This window comes from Podarcis gaigeae (assembly GCF_964106915.1).
Source record: "Podarcis gaigeae genome assembly, chromosome: 1".
Lineage (NCBI taxonomy): Eukaryota > Metazoa > Chordata > Lepidosauria > Squamata > Lacertidae > Podarcis > Podarcis gaigeae.
Genome location: NC_139678.1, coordinates 63,034,778 through 63,058,442, shown reverse-complemented (window position 1 = coordinate 63,058,442; position 23,665 = coordinate 63,034,778). Strand labels below are relative to the sequence as shown.

The window sequence follows — 23,665 nt, the reverse complement described above, 5'->3', positions numbered from 1 at the left end:
CCCTTGGAATTTCCCAGGGAATGTGACCTGTGCATTGTTCTTAACACACAGGCTTGAGGACTTACAGGGTGGCCAAAACCAACATACTTTGTGGATTTCCTCTAATCAGCCCAATTTGCTTCTCTCACTCGTGTTTGCTTCAGTGATGAGGAGAGTTTGGTTCTCTGTTTTAAGCTAATTGAGAGTGACCCTCATGTTCTTGTCATGCTGCCAGTGCAGCTGTCATAAGGCATGTTTCAGGACCCCTGGAAACACCCTATTTGTGCAGTAGTTTCTCCCTATGCAGAGAGTTATTTCCTGCTTTTAATAATGATTTTGCTCTGCGGTGGAAGTGGGCGAAAGGCAAGGGAGGGGGAAGCTGGGTCTTAAATCAATACTGCTGGAGAAATCTGCTTCCACAAAGAGCATGTTTCCTCTTAGAATTGCAAATGAACATGAACAAACATCCCCTCCTCACACTCAATTCTTTAGTTTGTTATTTTGTTTGCGTGCCTATAAAACCAGAAGCTTGGATGGGAAGAGAAGAGTTAAAAAAGAAAAAGCCATATGGCAATAGCAGGAGGTCTGGCCACCCCACCTTAGGCTCGTGACAACATGCCCTACATTTAACCTACAGTCAGGAACTAATTAACAACACAGATGGGAGTGAGCTAGCATATGTATTAAGAGGGGAAAAATTAATACCCCAAAGGTTTTAATCAGAAGCCTTGCCTCTTTCTGGGTTAGAAGCCTAAGCATTGCCATAGGAAACTGCAAAATATATAGATGGGGAGGCAGTGCCTGGTAGTGGTTAGAGAGTGGGGCCCTCTTCCGGCAGCAGCACTGGAGTGCTGCATGACTATAGGTAAGTCACAAAAAGCTGCTTACCTGCTTCAGTCTGATCAATGGGGAACGGAGATCAGCACTCTGGGTTTTGTAGTCTGAGTATTGGGGCAATGGGAATGTTTTTGTAAAAGCAAAGGAAGTTTTAAAAGATGTCCCTGCTGTATGAACGCAGGGACACAGGGAAATGGAAACTTAAGCTTAATTAACTTCTTATTTTGTACTACATGATTGAAGAGCCTTAATTTATAGATTGGTAGGTGGAGCTCCATACTTCCCCACCTTGTTTCTGAGAGGTGGTTGCTCCAATTTTAAAATCAGGGATTCCTTTCCCTTTGAATACTGGTTGCTGGGGAGCACAGGTGGGAAGCGGGTTCAGCTCCTTCTTGTGGTCCTTTCAGATGCCATCAGCCCTAGCAGGGGTGCCAACTCCTGGGAGCTGAGACCTTCCCCTCATTGGCAGGCCCCCCCCAATGTCCCCCAAAAATTGGGGTGAAGGAGGCCAAACGCGAGCTGAGCGCAGTACCACTTCAATGGCCAGCTCATACTTGGTGGAGGAGGCAGGAAGAGGAGGACACTGGCCACTGAAGCCATGCTCTGCCCACCCTCCTCCTGCTTGCATGGACAGAATGACCATAATAGTGCAATGTTGGATTCCTCCCTTTGCCTGGCTTGCAGCAAGTAGATAAACCCAAGCAACATTCTGTCCCCTTAAATCAGTGATGGCCAAACTTGGCCCTCCAGCTGTTTTGGGACTACAATTCCCATCATCCCTAGCTAACAGGACCAGTGGTCAGGGATGGTGGGAATTGTAGTCCCAAAACAGCTGGAGGGCCGAGTTTGGCCATCACTGCATATACACTGTGAGGCTATTAGTTTTGTGTGTTTTGACTTTGGTTGTTACGTACATCCCTTATGCTGAACAAAATGATAACATAACAGTAAATTCCATATACAAAGATAGAATTTCACATACAGGGGGAACCTTTGTCCAAACTGGAAAATTAAAAAAAAATAATAAGCTATAGATGTATTTAAGATACAATGAGTTTTATGTATTTTCTTCTCAATGTTGGAAGTTACTTGCCTGCCATTGGTTGTGAGATCTGTCACAAAGCTCAGGTTTTCCCAACTTATATCAGACAAGTTTCTGCTACGTGCCGTCTTTCTGGGATTTGCCCCAGCAAGGCATTACTTTTGATGGAAAGAATGTCAGAAGACACCAAAACCAGGTCCTAAATCTCAAGACAAGCCTGAAACAAACCAGGTTTTTCCTTTTGCCGAATGGTTTAAAATGGAAAGTTGGAAATACATAAATTAGGAGTGAAAGGTTCAAACAATTTCTCCGGCGGGGGGGGGGGGGGGGCCTGAGTCCTTTCCTATCTGTGGAGAGAGAGAAACTCTTGCCTAAAGCCCCATTTAGCTTTGTATAAATAATTTAGAGAAATGCATATGTATGTATACACTTATATATCTGATAAACGTATAAATCACTTTATATTATTTTTTGGTAGTGGTGTATTTATATACATTTGGGGGGCATGAATTCCTTAGCAGGGCTCATTATATACGACTGGTGCATGATGTTCTTTTATTAACCACAGCGTTTTGATCACAGGCTACTATTTGTTACTAAAATAAGAGTGGTGCGTGTGTGTGTGTGTGTGTGTGCGTGCGTGTGTGTGTGTGTGCGTGCGCACATAAATATTCATAATTGTGGAATAAATCTCTTCATTTCAAGGAAGTTCCTGGGCCGGAGGTTTCTAGTGCTGATCTGTCAGAAAAGCATGTGATTTGACTGCGATGGTAACGAATGATCAAAAAGTACTAGTTGGGGCAGGAAACCACCAGGGTCTGCCCGCCCAGCGTTTGAGAGTGTATTAACACAGATCCATTAGCGCTGCACGCAGCCCTCGCTGCAAACATCTCCCTGCTGCCAGGGGCTCCAGCGTAAATGACTGCGGCGAGGCTTTTCCTTGAACTCGGCTGTTGGCTAACTGGATCAGCATGGCAAGTCAATACACATTGTCCTTTTGGGTTGTGGTGGAATGTCCGGCTCTTCCTTCTGACTTTCTTCCAGAGGCCACCCACTATGGAACCAGAATGCAAGCTGGATCCCTTGCCCAAATAAGGAGCACATCCTTTAATGGCTATGCTGAGCAAGGGACTGGACTGGGCATGTGCCGAGAAGGATCTTGGCATAGATCAGGGATAGCCAGGAAATGATTGGCAGCACGACTGACAAATACAAGCCTTCCAACATGGAGAGAGAGGAAAAAAAGAACCTGTTGTTGTCAAATACCTGTTGAAGCGCTGTTAACTGGCATTTCCAGTTCAGCACGGCCTGCTGCAATCTCTTCCATTCCGAGGCCAGCTATGGCTAATAGCAAGGTGTTGGTTCCAACTCTTTGTCACCTTCACCAATGCTACCCACTGTCAGAATATCAGCAGAGGTAAGTATAAGGACATACATAAGGAAGCTGCCTTATCAGACCATTGTTCCATCTAGCTCAATATTGTCTACACTGGCAGGGAGATGCTCTCCAGGGTTTCAGGCAGGGTTCTCTCCAAGCCTACACTGGAGACACCAAGGATTGAACCTGGGACCTTCTGCCTGCAAAGCAGATTCTCAACCACTGAGCTACAGGACTCCTCCTAGGTATGGTACTTGGAATAGGCTGAGGCTGAGTGGCCACCGTCCCCCTTGATTTCTTCCTCTCTCAAAAGTGGATCAGATGTTGACAACTGTGCCTGTCCCCTGGTATCCTGGACTCTGTGCCATTCCACATTGATTTTTCTTTTCTGCAAAGGCACTGGGGTGCATTTTCTAGTAGTGCCCTACAGATATGCTGTCTTGGTTGGCTGGAAAGGAATTGCCTTGTGCTGCAAATCTGGTGTGTAGCAGTGATGTCTCGACTCTGGTTTGCACATCAGGCAGAACTCCCTGTCAATATGAAAGAGCTTGAAAACGAGTTGAATGTGCTCTAGCGAAGAAGTGAGGCACCTGTGGCCTCCAAGGTCCATGGCCTTCTAAACTTCAAACTCCCATCAGTCCTGGCTGGGACGGTCCAGGATATTGGGAGCAGCAGCCTTGATTGCCACAGCTTTTCCATCCCTATTCTAGTGGTGTAATAGACTGGACTCCTTTCTGCAGCCAAGCCCAGCAACATACTGCTACTATGGGAGGTGGAGATGAAAAGGATGTGGCAGTAGCAATACAGTCTGTGAGCCTTGAGGTAAGGAGTTACTGGAGATTTCTGGGTTTGGTTTAGCATTGCGTGAGAACAAGGCCATGGTCTTTCTCTGTGACAGGAGTAGTTTGAGGGGGGATTTAATCCTCTGATCCAGCAAGCCTAGTTCTGCTAGAGCATCACTTTGGGTAAAGGGGTGTAGAAAGGTGGGGCAGGGGGTTTGTTTTTTCCCCCCCTCCAGATGTGCACTGCAAGCAAAGCCCCAAATCACTGTGCTATGTGTTTTCCACATACACCCTCTTGAGTCTAACTTGGCAACTGGATAGCAGATGTTCCACCGCAGAGGCTCAGATTTAGCTCAGAGTTTTTCAGTTGGCATTCCCTATTATCAATACTTGAATTAAGTGAAGAATCCTAGAGTCATCCTGCCTGCAGCCGTCCCTTGGTGGACTTGAACCACCAACCTTCTGCTTAATAGCCAGAGTTCCAGTTAGGAGGACCACAATGGGCACTTGAGCAGTAGTTTGGGGGCAGGGCAAAACATGCTCCCATACCTAAGAGCCAACTCCAGGGGGGCGTGGGGGTGTGGGCACCCACAATAATATAATGGGGAGGGCCAGGCACCCACAAAGTCAATGAAAAAAGCTGGCAGGCAGCAGTGGTGCTGCCTCCGAGAGAGAAGCAGTTCAGCTCCACCCTCCTCAGATGTGGAGGCAAAGTCTTTCTGCCTCTGCATCCAAGCCCCTCCCATGGAAAAGGAGGCCTCGCTGGATGCTGGTAGCAGGAGAAACAAGAGTCGCCGCCACCGCCAGCGGCTGCAACGTGGACATGCGACATCACATGCACACGCCTGCACATAGTGCATGTGACGTCACACGTACTATGTGCAGGTATGCGCATGTCTGCACGTCTGTGTTGCAGCAGCGGGCACCCACAATCCTGCGGGTGAGATGGCGCCCCTGCTCCCATATCCTAATTTAGGGCTTTCATGAAAAGTAGCGATTCCAGAAGCCCTCAGCCCCTGTCCTGCAGTTTGTACTTCGATTTTTCTTAGGTTTCATCTGTCACAGTACTTCATGTGTGTTACTGGCTTCTGCCAATACTTTTGTCTGTACATTGTGTTCCTGTTTGTGGTAGGCATGTTATTAATCTCCAAGCAAAACCATAATGCAAAACTGGCATCAATAATAAATCATGGCTGTTGTCCAGTTGGGTAACAAGTGTTACTATCTACTCAATCAAAATTCAGAGAATGTGGCTTGTGATTTGCATTTTGTTCCTTAATATGCCTATAAACATGGTCTGTTTCAGGGTGCATGTCTAGTAGCTTGCTCTAGAATGGGCTATCAAAAGAGGTAGCTAGTAAAATTACTAGATGCAGGTTTTCCAAACAGCGCTGAGATTAGGGTACCTGCTCAAAACTGGACATTATTCCCAAATATAATGCCTTCTACATAAAATGTTCTGTTGATGCTGGAATATTCCCACTACACAACTATGATTTACAATTTGTTGACATCTTTATTGTTTAGTAAGGCTTTTCCTATAATTATTGCAACATAATTATCACTGGATAACATTGGATTGAAAATACTTGGAAGCAGCTTTGACAGCAAACCCAGATGAATTACAATTCCATTTTTATGTGTCTAGCTTTTCCCAAATGATTTCTCTTGGGCTCAGCTGCAAAGGAAACTTTTCTGTAGAATTAAAAGGCATTTGCATCAAAGGTATGAATTACAATAAGATATGATAAAGTGAGTGATACATGCATTTTTTAAAATGCACAATTATTTTCCATTGTTTGTACAAGCTAGTTAATATTTACTAATTAGTGTTTCCATCACCCTGAAGATACAAAACCCCTCAAGGTCTGCTAGGACTCTGCCAAGCTTTCAAACAAGATGGGTTAATCCATTTTTTAACTAACAACAATATACCAAGCTGGGGATGTGCATAGAGGTCTCCCATCATCATTTAAAGGCAAGGAGGTAAAATCTGTGGCAACAATTCCCATCATCCCTGACCATAGGCCGTGCTAGGTGGGTCTAATGGAAGTTGGCTGACAATATCTGGAATGTTTGCACAGGTTTTCCACCCCTGATTAAGATACTTCAACCGGCGCATCAGATCCATATTGGAATGGGGAAAGTCCATCACAGTAATGAACTGTACCTTTCTCGGAGCTGTTGCATGAAGTGTTACAGATAGCAATGGTTGGAGGAACCATATCTCTGAGAACATCTGCCATGGTGTGTTTTGAATTGGGTTGCAGTTTGTGTCACCCTGGACATATCTACACACAGAGAGATCAAGGACATTTTGGTCAAGTGCAGTTAGCAAACAGCCAAAGAAGGCCATGGCCCAAGACACATAATTGTCAAAAAGCAGCACTGGCATGGTCTAATTTTTCCCTTGTACTCTATTGGTTAAAGAGGCTTTTCTGTGCCAGCTAGCCTAAGGCTCATGATTTTCATAATTGGGCGTTGTTTTTCATGATGATGCCAGTGCTGAATGGGGGGAGGGAAGTTTATTAAAGATATTTTTAGTGGTCGGCCAAGTTTGAGAGCAACAGATCTAAAAACTGGCCATTGTGGTTTCTTGAGCATATGTGTGAGTGTCTTCCATAACCTATATTTTGGAAAGCAGAATATGAGTCCATAAATTATAGGGATTGGGATGAGGGAAGGCAGGGGTGGGGTAAGAGAATCAAGAATGGTAGAAAACATTTCACTTTCCGGCAGATGGCCAAAGGGCGAACATCCCATGAATGGCCAGTCAGCAAAATCTTTTGTAAGTACTTGCAGAGTAGTGGTTTAGCCCTATGCTTTAGTTGAGATGCCTTCATGGCAGGCAATTGCACTAGGTGACCCTCAGGGTCCCTTCCAACACTACCTTTCTATGTTTCTATGATTCTCTATATTCCAAGAATGTGGAAGTAGGTGGTGGGAATCTTCTGGGGATTTTGTAGGTGATGGGATGGATTGTCTTTCTATCCCGTGCATCAGAAAGTGGGAAGGAAAGGCATGTACTATCCTGTGAACTCTACTGACAAGCACACTCATGGTCAAATATTTTGATGTTTCTTATTTGATGGTTTCTTATCTGAGCAAAGCTGCAAACCACCAAAGTGGGCAACCAAGACAATTGCTTCTTCCACCGGCAGTTTAGGAGTGCTCAGTTCATTAGCATGTGTTTTTGTGTGTGGTTCTTTGTTTTCTTGTTTTCATTAATTAAAAAAATAATTATACAGCTGGATGAATAAATATCCCGAAGGATAACGTGTGTGCTGAACTGCCAGCAGCCTATGCATTTGACTGCTAACTCTGCTTGCTCTCAGTACGTTTAGTCTTTGCAAATCATGTCCTGACATGCAGCACATTTTGGTATCTGTTCCCACACCTATAAAAAGATACATAAAGCAGGAATCTTTTGTAGGCGCCTTTAAATAACACCAAGCACACTGAAGTACTGCATGCATGATAATAGGAGGAAATTAATTCCCTGGTTTTATGGAATTCTGTACGCATTTACTCGGGAAGTTGAGCGTCCCACTGAATTCAGTGGTGTTTACTTATGATTAACCTGCCAGTTTTCCAACCTGTTTCAGTGCATTTTTATTCAGAAATAATCCCCACTGGGTTGAATGGGACTTATTCACCCAGACAGGGGTTCATAGTATTGCCACCTTCCTATGATCTTTTTCTATGTTATAAATTGTAGAATTGTCATGTGTGATCCTAGAGATGCCTTCTCAAAAGTAAGTTGTATTGAGTCCAATGAGTGGGACACTCATGCTCACTTGAACTCTGGTCAGTCACATCGCTGTTGCTTACCAAGAGGGGAGGGGAGAGGGGTGGGAAGGTTGTCATGGTGGAAATGCACCAGCAGGAGTACCTGATTGGCTCCCCCATGCCAGCTTCACTGCCACCTTGCCCCTCCCCTTCTATCTCCCAGTAAGCAACAGCAATGTGACCAACAGGAGGTCAGGTGAGCGGTGCTGCCTCCTCACCCCATCCACTACTACTCCCAGGAAAGTGAGTATACACACTTTCTTGGGGATAAACCATACTGAATCCAATGGGGATTAATTCTGAGAAAACAGGCATAGGATTGCACTGTAAATGTCACTGTTTATAGATTTGTAAGCAAGTTTAAGTGCCGGACTTCTGCTGAAAGATGCAATCCTTTGCTACTAACTACTAACTTTGTTACTAACAGAGTAATTCGGATGTAAAGGTAATTCAGATGTGGAAAGGTTAACTTTGGATGGTATTTTTCTTGTTTCCTCAAACATACATCACAGCAACTCAGTTTTTAGTACAATTGCAAAGTGATCTCAATCTGTCCAATTCAGAGTGTAGGCGTTTGGTATATATCCTCTATTGTTTCAGTTGTTATCGTGTTATGTGCATGTGGTGTGCATGGATTTGCAACCCAACTTGGTGCAAGAGAATGATGGGTAAGAAATATAATGAACTGTGTATGTGCATATATTTTTATGTGTATAATATACAGTGGAAACTTTTCCAAGAGAGCTGGGTATGTCAAGGCTGTATTGGAGGCCACAGTTTCTGATTTGAAAGGCCTGCCTACTGAAGCTCCTGGCTTGTGGGCTTTGTTGAGTAGTTATTGATAGGGCAGAGGCACTCTGGCCATGCTCAGAGGCATTCTCATTAGCACTGTATGTTCCAGGGTGAATAGTCAGTAGAATCTGTGGCCAAGCTCTGTCTCAAATGTTGCAGTTTTACTGTATCTGAGAATGCTGACTGGGCGGCAAAAGGTCTGGATGAGTTCTTGGGAAGTGCTGTTTTCCATAGCTGTCAACTTACAGATTTGAAAATAAGGGACCAGCAGCCTTGAAAATAAGGGACCAGCAGCCAAAATAAGGGACCTGCAGCCTCACCTGTTCTAGGCACTCCAGTCTTCCTGTCCTCCTGCAGTCTGGTCAAACTCATGCTGGTAGCTTCGAGAACACTGTCCAACCAACTTTGTAACCAGAGGTTCAACTGACTAGAATCTGAATCACATGCACCACAAGGCCTATGCAGCCTCAACTTAAGATGGCTCCCCAGCCTGGCTTTGCACTGCAAAGTTTGCAGCAGCACGTGCAACAAAATGGCATCCAGTATTCAAAAAACCCCTCAGCTTGCATTAACTAGCCACACACAAGGCATGCAAGCTCCACCCCCCCAGTCGTTCTTAGACTTCTTATTGGGTGAGCAACACAGCCAAGCAACACAGTTAGAGCCTCCCTCCTCCCTGGCTGGCAGGGAGGGAGGGAGAGGAGCTGCTTCCTTTGAAATTTAAGGGACATCATTTAAGGCAGTGTTTCCCAACCTTGTGCCTCCAGATGTTTTTGGCCTACAACTCCCATCATCCCTAGCTAGCAAGACCAGTGGTCAGGGATGATGGGAGTTGTAGGCCAAAAACATCTGGAGGCACAAGGTTGGGAAACACTGATTTAAGGGACATTTAAGGGACATCCATCAATAAGGGACAGCAGCGGGACATGGCGCTGGAATAAGGGACTGTCCCTTCAAATAAGGGACACTTGACAGCTATGGCTGTTTTCGCAAGTAGCAACTACATGTCAAGGCAAAGGGAGAGATGGACTTTTGCAGGCCTGCACCAGGCCAATTCTGGGCTTCTGACCTATTTTGAAGCCTTAAAGCTTCCTTTCCAACCCCTTCCATCCAGGTCTTCTTACATTTCTACAGCAGGGCCAGCCCAATACATTTTGGCACCTGAGGTGAACCACAAAATTGTGCCTCTGGGGAAGAAAGGTTGAGTAGCTGCATTGGGATCTGCTGCCCCTGTGGATCCTGCCACCTGAGGTGGTCACCTCACCTTGCCTCATGGGTGAGCTGGTCTTGCAAGGCAGCTGGCAGAAACTGGCTTATTTCCACACATACACCCCAAGCAGTCTGCCACAAGTGACTGTGTTTGAATGCGTCAGGAACGATGTAGGTTGAAGCGGAGTGTTACAGGCGGGTGTGGGGGACTCCCTGGTCCTGAATGGGGCAACTGTGTCCATGGAGGAGCAGGTCAGTTCTGTGTCCAGGGCAGCTGTGTGTCCAGGGCAGCTGTCTACCAGCTCCATCTGGTACGCAGGCTGAGACCCTACCTGCCTGTGGACTGTCTTGCCAGAATGGTGCATGCTCTAGTTATCTCCTGCTTGGACTACTGCAATGTGCTCTATGTAGGGCTACCTTTGAAGGTGACCTGGAAACTACCACTAATCCAGAATGCAGCAGCTAGACTGATGACTGGGAGCGGCTGCTAAGACCACATAACAATGGTCTTGAAAGACCTACATTGGCTCCCAGTACATTTACGAGCACAATTCAAAGTGTTGGTGCTGACCTTTAAAACCCTAAACAGCCTTGGCCCAGTATACCTGAAGGAGTGTCTGCACCCCCATTGTTCAACCCAGAAACTGAGGTCCAGCCCCAAGGGCCTTCTGGTAGTTCCCTCACTGCAAGAAGCGAAGTTACAGGGAACCAGGAAGAGGGCCTTCTAGGTAGTGGCACCCGCCCTGTGGAAAGCTCTCCCATCAGATGTCAAAGAAATAAACAACTATCTGATTACAGATAGGTAGCCGTGTTGGTCTGCCATAGTCAAAACAAAAAAAAATTCCTTAAGTTAAATTCCAGTCGTTAAGAGTCGTCAACAGGCTCATCACAGCTATCTGCCAATCACCCATTCCCACCACCCTTCTGAGTAATACCCCTCCCCACCTTCTCACTATATAGAAGGGTCTGGAAACTTCTGTTTCAGTGTATCTGAAGAAGTGTGCATGCACATGAAAGCTCATACCAAGAACTGACTTAGTTGGTCTTTAAGGTGCTACTGGAAGGATTTTTTTTTGTTTCAACTATCTGATGTTTAGAAGACATCTGAAGGCAGCCCTGTTTAGGGAAGTTTTTAATGACTGATGTTTTAATGTATTTTTAATCTTTTGTTGGAAACTGCCCAGAGTGGCTGGGGAAACCCAGTCAGATGGGTGCGGTATAAAGGTATAAATATATTATTATTATTATTATTATTATTATTATTATTATTATTATTATTATTATTATTATGTTTGACATCCTCTGCTTCTTATGGGAAAGGGAAGGAGGTTTTCATTTGCCTGCCTTCTAGGCTAGGGGTAAAGGGTATTTATGTGGCCCCACACTTCTAGATAAAAGGCTCCCACCCCCCAATTCTGTAGCTGTATATCCATCAGAGGGTGTACTTAGACTTGTAAGCTCTGGGGAGGGCCCCCAGATTTCAACGCCCTTAACAAACATGAAAAAGGTTCTTAAAGAGTAGATTTTTGTGGTCATCTGGAAACAGATAATTGTATACGTTTGTATTCCCACCTCATGGGAAAATATGCTCACAGATCCATCTTAAGAAGCAATGAATATACTTTCTGGAAGGAGAGTAATGTTTTCAGAGGAAGAAAATTGTCCAGTTTTGCGAGGTGGGAGGGGGATATTTGCAACAGGAGCACATCCTTAAAGAAAGATGTGAATTGTGCATGTCAAGTAAGAAACAAAAGCTCATTTACTGAGCAAAGAAAGTTTGTGACTCAAAATGTGACCCAGTTCTCTAAGCTGCCTAAGAGATGTCTCTTTATACATGAGCTGATTTTTCAGAACCCCTTTTGCTGTTATGACCTCACACCACAAGACTGCCTCACTTGATGTGATTTGTCTCTGAGTTTCCACAATGAGCTCACTGCCGAGTCTTGTGTGTAGAAAAAGATGTGCTCTCTGTGTGTTCTTTCTCACAAAAAATATATAGAAAAGAACTTCTATGAATAGTTATGGTGTGGGGAGTGTGTGGCATAAACTTTCATAGGCAATAGCCTGAACTACTGCATTCAATGCCCAGTGTACACTCATACACATGGAGGGATGTTGAAGTTGACGGTAAAATGTATCTGAAGTGTCTTAGGCAAGGTGTGGACTGAGACAATGGAAGACAAAGTGTAGGCAAGATGAGAGTGAGAGACATCATGTCTACATGGCCTTAAATGCAGCACTGTCCACTTCTGAGGGGAAAGAGCCACCCCATGCCTGAGAGTGTTGAACTGCATGTGTGTACATGCACCCCTTCTGCCCCACAGCTGTGGAGCTCTTTCCCTCCAGATGCCTCCCAAAAGCCATGCATGAAGCAATTCAGAAATGCTTCAAAACATCTTTTTCTTTGGGCCCAGGCCTTATCAGGAAGGTGGACATTATATGTTTTAATGGTATGTTTTTTAAGAGAGAGAGAGATTTCATGTATTATAAGTTACCCAAATAAGAGCGTCATATATGAGCACCAAGGTAACTTATAATTGCGTATGATAATACTCAAGGCTAATAATTGAAATAAATAAATCAAAATTATGATGAGAGACACTCAGATCTTTTAATCCCTGCTCTGTATCATTGCCTCTCAACTGCCCTTTGAAGTTACCTTTTGCTATAAATGTTTGCCTGCTGTCATTATTTAGAAGTGTGTGGCATCAGGCCACACCATGAACCTGGCTCCAGAACCAGTTCAGCAGTCTCCCTATGTGAATTCCCTGGTACGTGCATCATTCAGTCAACAAAGGGCAAAATGGAAATCCAGGTGGTAGGTGGGTGGTGAAGATAGCTCTGAGAGAAAATGAACTTTAAGCACCCTACATTTGCTCAGTTGCCATCTTGCCACATATTCATGGAATTTACATGCCAAAAGCTGGCTTTGGTCGCCTCAATTACCAGATCAATTTGTACAAATCTATAAAGACCTTTTTGAAGTCAGATGACAGATATATAGGATTTTTCAGAATAAATGCAGCAAACAATTCAGTGAGGGATGACCTGCAAGGACTGAGTAAACTATTAATATTTATACAAAGATGCCACAATGATATATATGAATAGGAAGAATGACTAGTATCCAAAGGACATGTTGAGCTTAGATTATTGTCAACAGAATTCCTAACGGCATAACATTTCCTCATACGAACATCGGGGCCTAAAACTTGGGCAATTCCTGTCTTAGTGCGTAAAGCGCCTTTGTTGTGCTTTTCCTCTGACAAGTGTTAGGATTCCTTGTTTCCCACAGAATAAGGATGTGAAGTAAGTCTTTATACATAGCGCTGTGTTGGCAAACAAAAAGAGTGTTTACTCCAGTCCTTACTGCCAAGTATGAGGTACTTCGGCGTGAACATCAAAAGCACTGAAATGAGTATTAGCTGATTCTTAAGAAACGTGAATAATGCTATTGCTTGCTAGAAAGAAGCAATTGGTCAGCCACAAAGTTTTGAAAGGAGGCAAAAGAGTGGAACAAGTTCGGAAAGGAAGGTAACCCACTAGGCTCCTCCACATGGCTTGGGTGTTGATCGTTCATCCTGAAGTTAGAGTGTGTCCGGAGCTTTATTGAACATTCACTCTGATTCGTTTATACAACAATGAGCATCCAACTGGATGTGTGCAGTGATTATGCATATGCGTTTCAATACATTTTGCCCATTGCTTTCCCAACTGCAGAGAGTCTGTGTTGTTGTTTTAAGTGGATTTGTTGTGCTAGACATTTAATTGTGTATACCTAATTTTCTAGTATGTGCTTGAAACCCTCTCTCAAAGTCATGATCCTAACTTTGGTAAAATCAGAAAACTGGGATTTTGTGTCTTTTCGTAGGGAGACCTGCAAAGTTCCTCAACCTGTCACAGAAGTAAAGATTATCCAGGAAAATATATTTCCTGCTCTAGGTTGGGATAAAAGTCTTCCAAGACCAAAGCAAAGGTGGGAAAGCAGATTGTTTGAAGCTGTATAAGGCAACCAGCTTTAATTCCATTGTGGTGGGCTTCTCCTTGATACGTTTCTTTATTTCTTTGTGACTTAGGCTCACATTAACAACACAGCTACAGCCGTGTGGGGACTACTTCTCTGTGGGATAATCAGGGTAAATAAAAATAAGTGGATTTTTTTAAAGTACATCTTTAAAAATAATTAGATTGTAACTTTTGTTCAGATTTCAGCTATAAGTTTTTCTTTTTAAAAATAACCTGAAATGAAAGCAAAAATAGAACTTCTTAAAACTAAATTTATAACCTTACAAATTCATGAAAGGCTGCTTTAAAAAAGGAAAGAAAGAAAGAAAGAAAAGTGAGGAAAACATTTTCATCAGTCATTAATAAGTACAGTAGTTCATGCATTTATATTCTGGGTTGATAGTGGGGTTCAGGAACTTGAAAGACAACACATGTCATCCAGTAATCCATCTGAGTGCATGTGATGGGGGCCCATTTTTAAATTAAAACCATATCTACAATATCCATCTCATATCATAGATGCAATTAGCTGAGAGAATCAACAGAAGCAGATAGGGCTTATGCCTCATTCTGCCCTCAGGCTTCCTTGATCCAGAATGGCTCTTGCAATCCCCACATACCACAATCCTCATAATTCAGTGCATTAACTTGTTTAGGAGTTTTACCCAATTAAGGGAAACTTTTTTTCCGTAGTGACATGGCATTTACTCATAAAGTGATGATGTCACTCTATGAATTCTTTTGCCTATTGCATCTAGCATTCAAATATGTTTCCTCAAGAGTGGGGAAATGTCAGGCTTGTAGGATCTTTTCATTTTGTTTTGTTTCTTGCGTACTAAGATCCCGCAGCTCCCGCCATCCCAATCCACACAATAGACATGACACAGTGTACTGGGATCAAATAAGGCCACAATTTTATTGCTTACAGGTGTCAGAAGCCTGGCCTAAGCATTGGGTTCTGCCAAGGACTTCCAGGTCCACCTGCTGGAAGTAAAACCTGGGCCAACCCAACAGGGGAGGGGGACCAATGACTTACATCAAATAGGAGTGCCACCTGCTGTCCTGAGGAGTGCTGTGGCCCCCGCCTGAGCATTTGGACAAACTAAACTCCTCCTGGATCCCTTTAATGGGGTACCCATTACTCAGAGGGGCAGGCAGAGGCTACAGCTTCCCCTCCAGCCAAGACTAAGGCTTACCCAGTGCCTAAACTGCCGAAGTTGGGACAGTTGCTATGAGGTAGGCAAACACTGTGAGTCGTGGGGCAATTTGCCTGATGGAAAAATTCCTGCCCAGTCTCAAATATGGCAGCCAACAGCATCCATAGCAAGGTCCAGCATGAAAATAAAGCCAAAAAAAACAGAGAGGAAGGGAGGGAGATCTGCTTTCCCCAGCTGTATTACTAGGCATAATTTAGAAAAGGGCCCATATGAAGATCAATTTTGCTTTCCTTCCCCCCCCCCCCCCCATGAAAAGAAACATGGAGGGCACATTTAAATTCATTGATTCCCCCTCCCTTTTTAAAAAAAAGAAATTCCATAATTGAACTCTTTGGTTTATGGTGAGATTTGACCATTTCTTCTTCTAAAACGGTACTTAAAGACACACTCCTAAACTTGCACACTATGTAAGCAGCAAAGCTTTGTACATGATTGTTTCTTTTGCTTGTTTGCAAGCTAGGCACCATGTACTTACACTTTACCTTGATTTTTCACCCTTCAAAACCAGTCTGGGGAGATGTGTCCAGTCAGGAATTCCAGGGGTATATCTTTCCCAGACACTCGCTCCAGATAATTTCCCCCACAGAACAGTGTTTTACCTAAACTGCCATATACTAAAGAAAATGTCCAGGCATAAATTGAACAAGTGCCTTATAAAAATTACCATAGTATATTCTGCAAGGCAGCACATGCTAGAAAACAAGAGCAGACTGGAAAAGTGATGAAGAGGGACAGCTTGACAGGGAGCACCAGCCTTGTTGCCTTGGTAATGGGCTGTCACATTCCCTTTCCTTCTTCCCCCAAGTTATGCAGACCAAGGGCAGTGCAGGGGCTTCACTGACCCTTAGTTAGAGCACGAAGGAGGGGTCTTGACCTCTGCTTCACTGAATTTCATTGCCTGCTAGTTTAGTACAGAGAGATGAGCAGCATGCAAGCAAGGACCTCCGTGTGCCACAAAATAGCAAAAGGGAAGGATGTAATTGGGCTGGATTTTAAAAATGTTCCTGAACAACCCTACAACCCCATTTTGGCTTACCTTTAATTGGGATAGCTGAATACTTCCCTTGTTACTCAGTATTCCCTTAATACACCTTTACCTTCACTTACGAATGCCACCTCAGCTGCATGAAAATATCTGTTGTAATTGCACCTGGTATCTGTGAGTTCCACAGGTCAATTTTTTTGCTACACAAAAACAAGCAAGCCAAAGCTCATTGCAGGAAAGTCTGGTGTGTGTTGGGGCTTGTGTGCATGCTCTCCATGCTCTCCCGTGCTGACAGATGGTTATTTGCTCCTCAATTTCTGAAATGTCGTTTTGGGAGCCTTAGGCACTGTGAGGCAATCCTTTCCCCCCTTTGTCTTTTTAAAGGTAATTACTGTTCATATAGTTCCAACCTTCGTGCTGAGATCTTTCTGCAAAAGACAATAACTTTCTGAAATCTTTCCCCATTACTGTATGCATACCGCAGATGCTTAGTAACCTTTCCAAGCATGCTGTTACACTTGTCATGCAAATAGAGGATAATTAATTATCATGCCTAGAGTGTGACATTTACTGTGCAAGGGTTCTTGAGACTTCAGGCCAACATCTTTAACTAGTTCCAAGCAGGATGGTCCAATCATTGGCTTCTGCCATAGTGAGCGCTCTCAATGAATGCCTTTGTGACATAAAAGATAAATGTGGGAAACCTTTTTCCAGGTGTGATTTCTGTCGCTTGACTGGGATGACGGAATATAAACACATGCCAATTGTCTCTGTGTGAGGTTAAAAAGTTACATAGGGTTAACACATAACTCTTTCCAACTTGGCAGAGGCGGGGGGTATGCTTGTTGCTTCTTTATCTATTTGTTCTGAATTCCTTCTTTTCTATCTTTCTTCCCCTCTTCTTGTCGCCCACAGTTCCACCAAGTGAAAAGAGTGATGACCATCCTTTTCCTTACTATGGTTATTTCATACTTCAGTTGCATGAAAGCTGCCCCAATGAAAGAAGTGAGCATCAGAGGACCAGGCAGCTTGGCTTATCCCGGTCTCCGGACACAGGGAAACCTGGAGAACCTCGGCGGGCCCAATGACGCCTCCAGAGGATTGACGTCCTTGGCGGACACTTTTGAACATGTCATAGAGGAGCTCCTGGATGAGCAGCAGGTCATCCAGCCCAGCAAGGAAAATAAGGATGCCGACTTGTACTCATCTCGGGTGATGCTAAGCAGTCAAGTGCCTTTGGAGCCACCACTGCTCTTTCTGCTTGAGGAGTATAAAAACTACTTGGATGCTGCAAACATGTCCATGAGGGTCCGGCGTCACTCCGACCCGGCTCGCCGCGGGGAGCTGAGTGTGTGTGACAGTACGAGCGAGTGGGTGACGGCGGCCGAGAAAAAAACTGCGGTGGACATGTCAGGGGCAACCGTTACAGTCCTGGAAAAAGTCCCGGTACCCAAAGGCCAACTGAAGCAATATTTTTATGAGACCAAATGCAACTCCAAGGGTTATACGAAAGAGGGCTGCCGGGGCATAGACAAGAGGTACTGGAATTCCCAGTGCCGAACTACCCAGTCTTATGTGCGAGCTCTCACTATGGATAACAAGAAGAGAGTTGGATGGCGGTTTATAAGAATAGACACTTCCTGTGTTTGTACACTGACCATAAAAAGGGGAAGATAGTGGATTTGTGTTGTATAGATTATATTGAGACAAAATTTATCTATTTGTATATATACATAACAGGGTAAATTATTCAGTAAGAAAGAAAAAATAATAATTTTATGGACTGCATGTATAAATGAAGTTTATACAGTACAGTGGTTCCACAATCTATTTATTGAACATATCCATGAGCTAAAGAGGAACAAGACAGACAGAGAGAGAGAGAGAGAGAGAGAGAGAGAGAGATAAATTCATTTGCGCACAACTTTGAGAAAAAAATGCATTACATTCCTCTAACATTGTGGTTTGTTGCTGTTGCCAAGAATTGAAAACTTAAAAAAATTAAAAAAATAAAATTGCATGCTGCTTCAATTGTGAATTGATGATAAACTGTCCTTTCAAAAAAAAGAAAATGAACCAAAACATTCCGTTTACATTTTAGACAGTAAGTATCTTGATTCCTATTAGTATTATATCTGTTTACTGCTTTTAAATTCTTCTGGTAGCGTTGGAATTAAAACAATGTCAAGGTGCTGTTGTCATAGTTTTACTGTTGATTTTTTTTTTAATTTTAAAATTCCCACATGGTTTTAAAAAGAGGAGATTACTCCCTGTCATCACCGTATATGTTCTGGATAAAACAAATTTGGGGTTTTTTTGTATGTTGTGAAGGTGTTTGCAATATCAAATCAGACTACTGAAAAAAATAATAAAAAAGGCAACTGAAAAAGACAGTGTTGATGTTCCTCCCAGTGCTCTTTTCTAATCTACAGGCAGCACTTTTATGTTTGTCTAGGTGTGGTTTCTATTCTATGATTGTTGCTTTAAAGACCTGCCTTTTGCTTGTTTTGTATTTTGGTTGTTCTGGGGTCCGTCTGTCCCCCAACACCTTTCCTCTCTTAGGAAGAAAACTAATTGCATTCTCTTTCAAATATATTCCCCCCATTTTCCTTGGGTGTTGAGAACAAAGATGATTGCCCCAGCCTAGGAAGGGAGATCTGCATACACAGCTGGTGTGGATTCCTCAGGATCTTTTGCCAGGCTGCAATGAGCTTGGTGAGGATGGAGAATCTCATCACCATCCTCTCGTTGTATGAGCGGAGTCGGTTCAGGGAGAAGTAGTATTTGTGTCTGGATTAAGTATCCCCTTGAAGTACAATTGCCAAATCTTGGCAAGAAAAAAAAGAGGAAAAGAATCACATGAATATCAGATGGTACTTTAGCAAATACATTTGGAATGCCACAATGCTGTAACTTATGGATCCAGACGGTCTACAGTTGTGTTGGCAACGGAAAGAGTAGCAATCGCTACTGAAAAGAACTGCACAGAGAGACTGTGAAGCAGTAAAGGCTTCCCTGTGCGAGTAAATATATGCAGGGCAGCCAGATGCTCTTATAGTAAAAAAGTATGTCTAGTATGTCCCGGTTCTCAAATACCTGCTACTTTTTCTACTTGAGATAATATGACAGAATCCAGGCCTGAAGGAGTGGCTCTGGAATCAGGTAGACAGAGCCTTCTACCTCAAAACCCAACTACCTGTTTCGTCTAAATATGTCTGCAGCGGTCTATGGCTTTTTGAGAGGTAGCACACAATAGCCTTATCTTCTACAGGCAAGAGAATCCTGTAGAACCATAGCTCTTGGTTTAAAAGGAAATCCTACGATGCAATCCTGGCATCAGTTGCATGCACTTTAATTAAAGGTAACTCCAGTGGTACTCTTAAGGAAGTAACTGAGCACAGGACTGATGCCTCTGGCCTTGGATAATTATCAGCACAACCTGCAACACAAATAGACAATGACTACATTAGAAATGCCACAGCAAGAGCGTGACCTCTCACTAAATATATTCGGTTTTTGTTTTGGCATGCATCATATAACCCACACGTTGCAATGCAGACAGTGTCATTTATCAAAGGATAATTGCATGTATATTTCATAGTGACGATGCCTACTTCCATGGGTGGGGTCCAATGTTTTGCTAAGCAGAGGTCTTTGCTTTGATGTAGGCCTAGTTTCTCAAAAGTGGTAGAAAATCTGTTTCTGGACTGAACCATTTCAAACAGAAAATGAAATACCCCCCACCTCCCCAGAGTGGGGAGGCAGTCATGTCAGGGAGAAGCCTAGGCTACAGCCCTTCTCCTTTGACATCTAGTTTTCTATGTGAAGGGGGAAAGGAGGTATTCAACTATATGAATCTCCACCTGCAGTCTAAAGTAGTACAGTCCAGACACTGGTTTACTATTTGTTTGAACTAGGCTATAAATAAAAACCCAACCTTTCTTGGGTGACATTTCAACTAGAAGACTCAGGCCTTAAGATAATGTGTCTTAAAACACCACAATCCAAAAAATAAGCTATTTCAGATGCTGGGATTATTAATTTAGCAGTAGAAATCAGTCCCTCATTTCATTAATAGCCAGTTTATGCAGTTATCAGAAGTAAAAATTGGATGAAAACAAACTTAGCATATTTATTTATTTTATTTATAGAAAATATCAAAGCTTTTCACCAACTTCTAATACAGGAAGAAGAAGGTTGGTTCTGGGTTATTACAAATTTATTCACTCTCCTTGGACATGTGTTCACTGTCGAAAAACAAAACACTAACCCAATTGATTAACGACAGTATGCAGGTAGATGCTTTGCCATTAATCAACTCTTGACTGCCCAAGGCTGCGCAAATAAATGGTTGTTACCATAAAGGAAAGCAGATGCTGTCATTGTCCATTTTTAATAGGCAATCCAACTGGAGCTAAATCAGCCTTTCAGCCCAATAGCAATCCCTTTATTTAGCTTTAACCTGCATCCCAGGCTATTTTCACCACAAAATCCTAATAGACATTTAATATAAGACATATAACTTAAAGGCAGGAAAAATATCTGGGTTACATTAATCCATGCATTTGGAATGGAAAGTCTTTGTAAGATTGTGTTATATGCAAGAAGCTGTTTTTATTCACACTTTTGAAAGTGGAAATGGAGGGGAATCATTGTCATCCCTCGGTGGTGTTTTCTTATGCGATGAGAAAATATCACAATCCTGATTTCCTTCAGATCCATTAAGCTAGTTCCCTGCTTTATGGCTGTTCCTAACTTTATGTAGCGAAACAGTGTGCAGACTTGTTCTCAAGCCATTTCTGCTGATATAAATGGATTCCCTTCCAGCCCCTCTGTGTATATAACTAGGTCAACATCCTCACTCAGTCCTAACTAAAGCCTGTCACCTAAATTCCCACTAAAAAATTGCAGTGGATCATTATTTAGAGTCATGCGGTTCACAGTCAAAACAAAGGGAAAATCTGAAAGTAAGGTAACTATTGCATATCAGATATACTATACTAATTTAGCCTATATAAAAGATTCTTGGAATAGGTGTGATCTTATATCTGGATGCATAATATTGGTTTCTGGCTATTTTTTAACTCACAAGGAAAGAAAATGATTTTTGCTGTAATATAATCCACCAGCAGAACAGAACATAGAAATGTTTTTGTACATATCCAGAGTGAATCAGCTTTATAATAACTTTATCCCTGTTGGGCATCATATAACATAGGATTAAAAGTTAAATAAAATCAGATTTAGCCAGTCCTATTCCTAATAAACTGGAGAATCCTATTCCGTTAGTGGACAGTGACTGATACAAGCCCAAAATATTTCAGCCTTCAAACAGGACAATTTAAGGCTCCAACCACTATAGCAGATCTACTCAACTCCATGGGCTTACTGTGGAATCACAAGTTTGTGTATCACAGATTGAAAGCTACATAAGAATGTAATTCGTATATCTAGGAATACTAAATTTTTATTAACAGTTGTACAGTACACTGTAAACACACAGACAACTACAAATCATTATTTGGATGCAGAATCTGCTATGCAACGAATCAATATAGCCCTAGCTTTTGTAAACTGAAACAAGCACTATTCTTAACACCCATTCTATGCCAGACCTACTACTACAAAATAAATACATGATCACAGGCTTGGCAGTTTTAGTTGAACTGGGGTTTCAAAAATGTCACTCAATTGATTTTTTATTTTTTTATTTTTTGCTGTGATCTGTCTGTGGCAAAAGTATTTCATGCATGTCTTTGGCCCTATTGTTTTGTTCAAAAAAAAAACCTCTTGCAAATGTAAGTTAATGTCTGTGGCCTTGTTCTCTCTTATTCACCATGTGTAACAAATATTTATTGTATATTTATATAATTTTATGGGATTTTTGGAAAAAAAATGAATCTGGCATTAAATCTTACAAGCATCTGCGTCACATTGTAAATAAAATTAAGCTATATTTAAGTGTACTGATTAACATATAATATATGTTTAAATATAGATTTTTATGTTTTTTAAATATATTTTCAATATATATATATATACAGTATATATAAACTCGGGTTTTTTGGGACCATGTGACTTTTCTCTAATTGTAAACCAAACATGAGTTTTACAATGAAGATGTGTGTTCTTTTTTTCCCCCAAAAGCAAAATCTACTTTTATTTTAACAATAAAATCTTCTTGGTAAGGCAGCTAGGCAGCTGTTTCATATTTGGACAGTTGGCAGGGGAGGGGGAGTTGCAAGAGGTCCTTTTCCACGCACACACACTAAGAAAAGATTCCCCCGCCCCTCCCAGAATAATTCCTAGCAAAACTAGCATCCATGGATCAAACATCATGATTTTCACTCAACTATAAAACAATGAACAAGTCTAATTTTGTATATATTCATATTAAAAAACTGAATCATGTATGTGAATACATGATGCCCAGATCTGATAGCTCCAGAACATATTTAAAAGTTCCAATGTACCGATTCTGCTCTGTGCAGTTCTGAGCTGCTCAATTTGGTTTGGCAATAAAGACCAATCTGCTCACATAAAAGAGTTCTTCCTTGCTCTGCATCAGCACTCCCTAGAACACAGGTGGGGAATCTTTGCCCCTCCAGACTCCCATCAGCCTGACCAGCGACAGGGATATAGGTTTTCCAATCCCTCTCTAGAACTTTGGCAAAATGAGCCATCATTGTTAGGCAGATCGTGCACTGAATTTTTTGAAAACTGGGACACTGATCAGCTTTTATATCCTTTTCTGCATTTTTAAGGTAATTGTACTTACAGAAAACCTGCCATTTAAGAATGCAGGATGGCGATCACATGGCTAAAGGTGGTACCCCATCAAAAAGTCCCTGCTTGTGGAAAGTTAAAATTTCAGAATCAGTGTTTCCAACCTGTGCTTTTTCAATATATATGACTTCACTCTGTGCAGAGAGGTTGTTGCTGTTGTTTTTTGTTCTTTTATACATAGCAGTGCAACCTCCCCACAAGCAATCTGAAGTAGTACAGTCCTATTAAGCAATCAATTATGTGTAATTTGGCCTTACGTACTTTTTCTGTGGAGGATGGGAGGGATGCAGGCGATACATTCATGCCATGTTCACATGATCATCTGCCAATCACACCCGTCACTAAGAAATCTAGGACAGCAGGAATTTCTGACAAGGTTACAAGTCATTTCAGCTGTCCAGTGAAAATGATGGTTATGAAAATACACACCCAGCTTGAACTGTACATTACTGAACATACTCACAGCATCACTAAAAAGATATGTTTCTGCTATAACTGCCAAGCCTTTGTACACTTAATGATATTACAGTCCTGTAATAATAAAATAAATCTTAATGATAAAAAAATTTGAAGCTCAGTTAAAAAAATTGAAACCACATTCCCACCCCAACCCCAGATGCCAATAATTTATTCAGGTGTATCAAAAAATCAGTACACATCCTTCTTACATTTCCTGGTTTAAAAAGAGGGTAACAATAGTGGTGCATGAAACTGTTCCAGTGTGTAGTTTAATAACTGGAATAATGTAATATCTAATTTTTAAAGATATACTTCGGGAGCAGGTTTAGGGGTATGGGGTTGCAAGGGGGAGGCGGGCTCCATTCACTTTACATGCAGGCTCTGTGCATGGCCCCCTTGTTCGCG

The 23,665-nt window shown here is 42.4% G+C and overlaps 1 protein-coding gene across 7 annotated transcripts in view; it reads left to right on the top strand.

The window, feature by feature from the left end:
- The window catches only part of BDNF (brain derived neurotrophic factor), a 73,629-nt gene extending 51,422 nt beyond the window's left edge, over nucleotides 1-22,207 (top strand). For 6 of the 7 annotated variants that reach the window (XM_083752520.1, XM_083752522.1, XM_083752523.1 and 3 more), the window contains exon 2: nucleotides 16,931-22,207. In XM_083752520.1, the coding sequence (XP_083608646.1) occupies nucleotides 16,931-17,692 (762 nt within the window). In that variant the 3' untranslated portion in view covers nucleotides 17,693-22,207. Of the gene's footprint in view, nucleotides 1-2,896; nucleotides 3,276-3,976; nucleotides 4,059-16,930 lie in introns of those variants that run through there. The other variant, XM_083752519.1, reaches the window with a different exon arrangement.
- The last annotated feature ends 1,458 nt before the right edge of the window (nucleotides 22,208-23,665 follow it).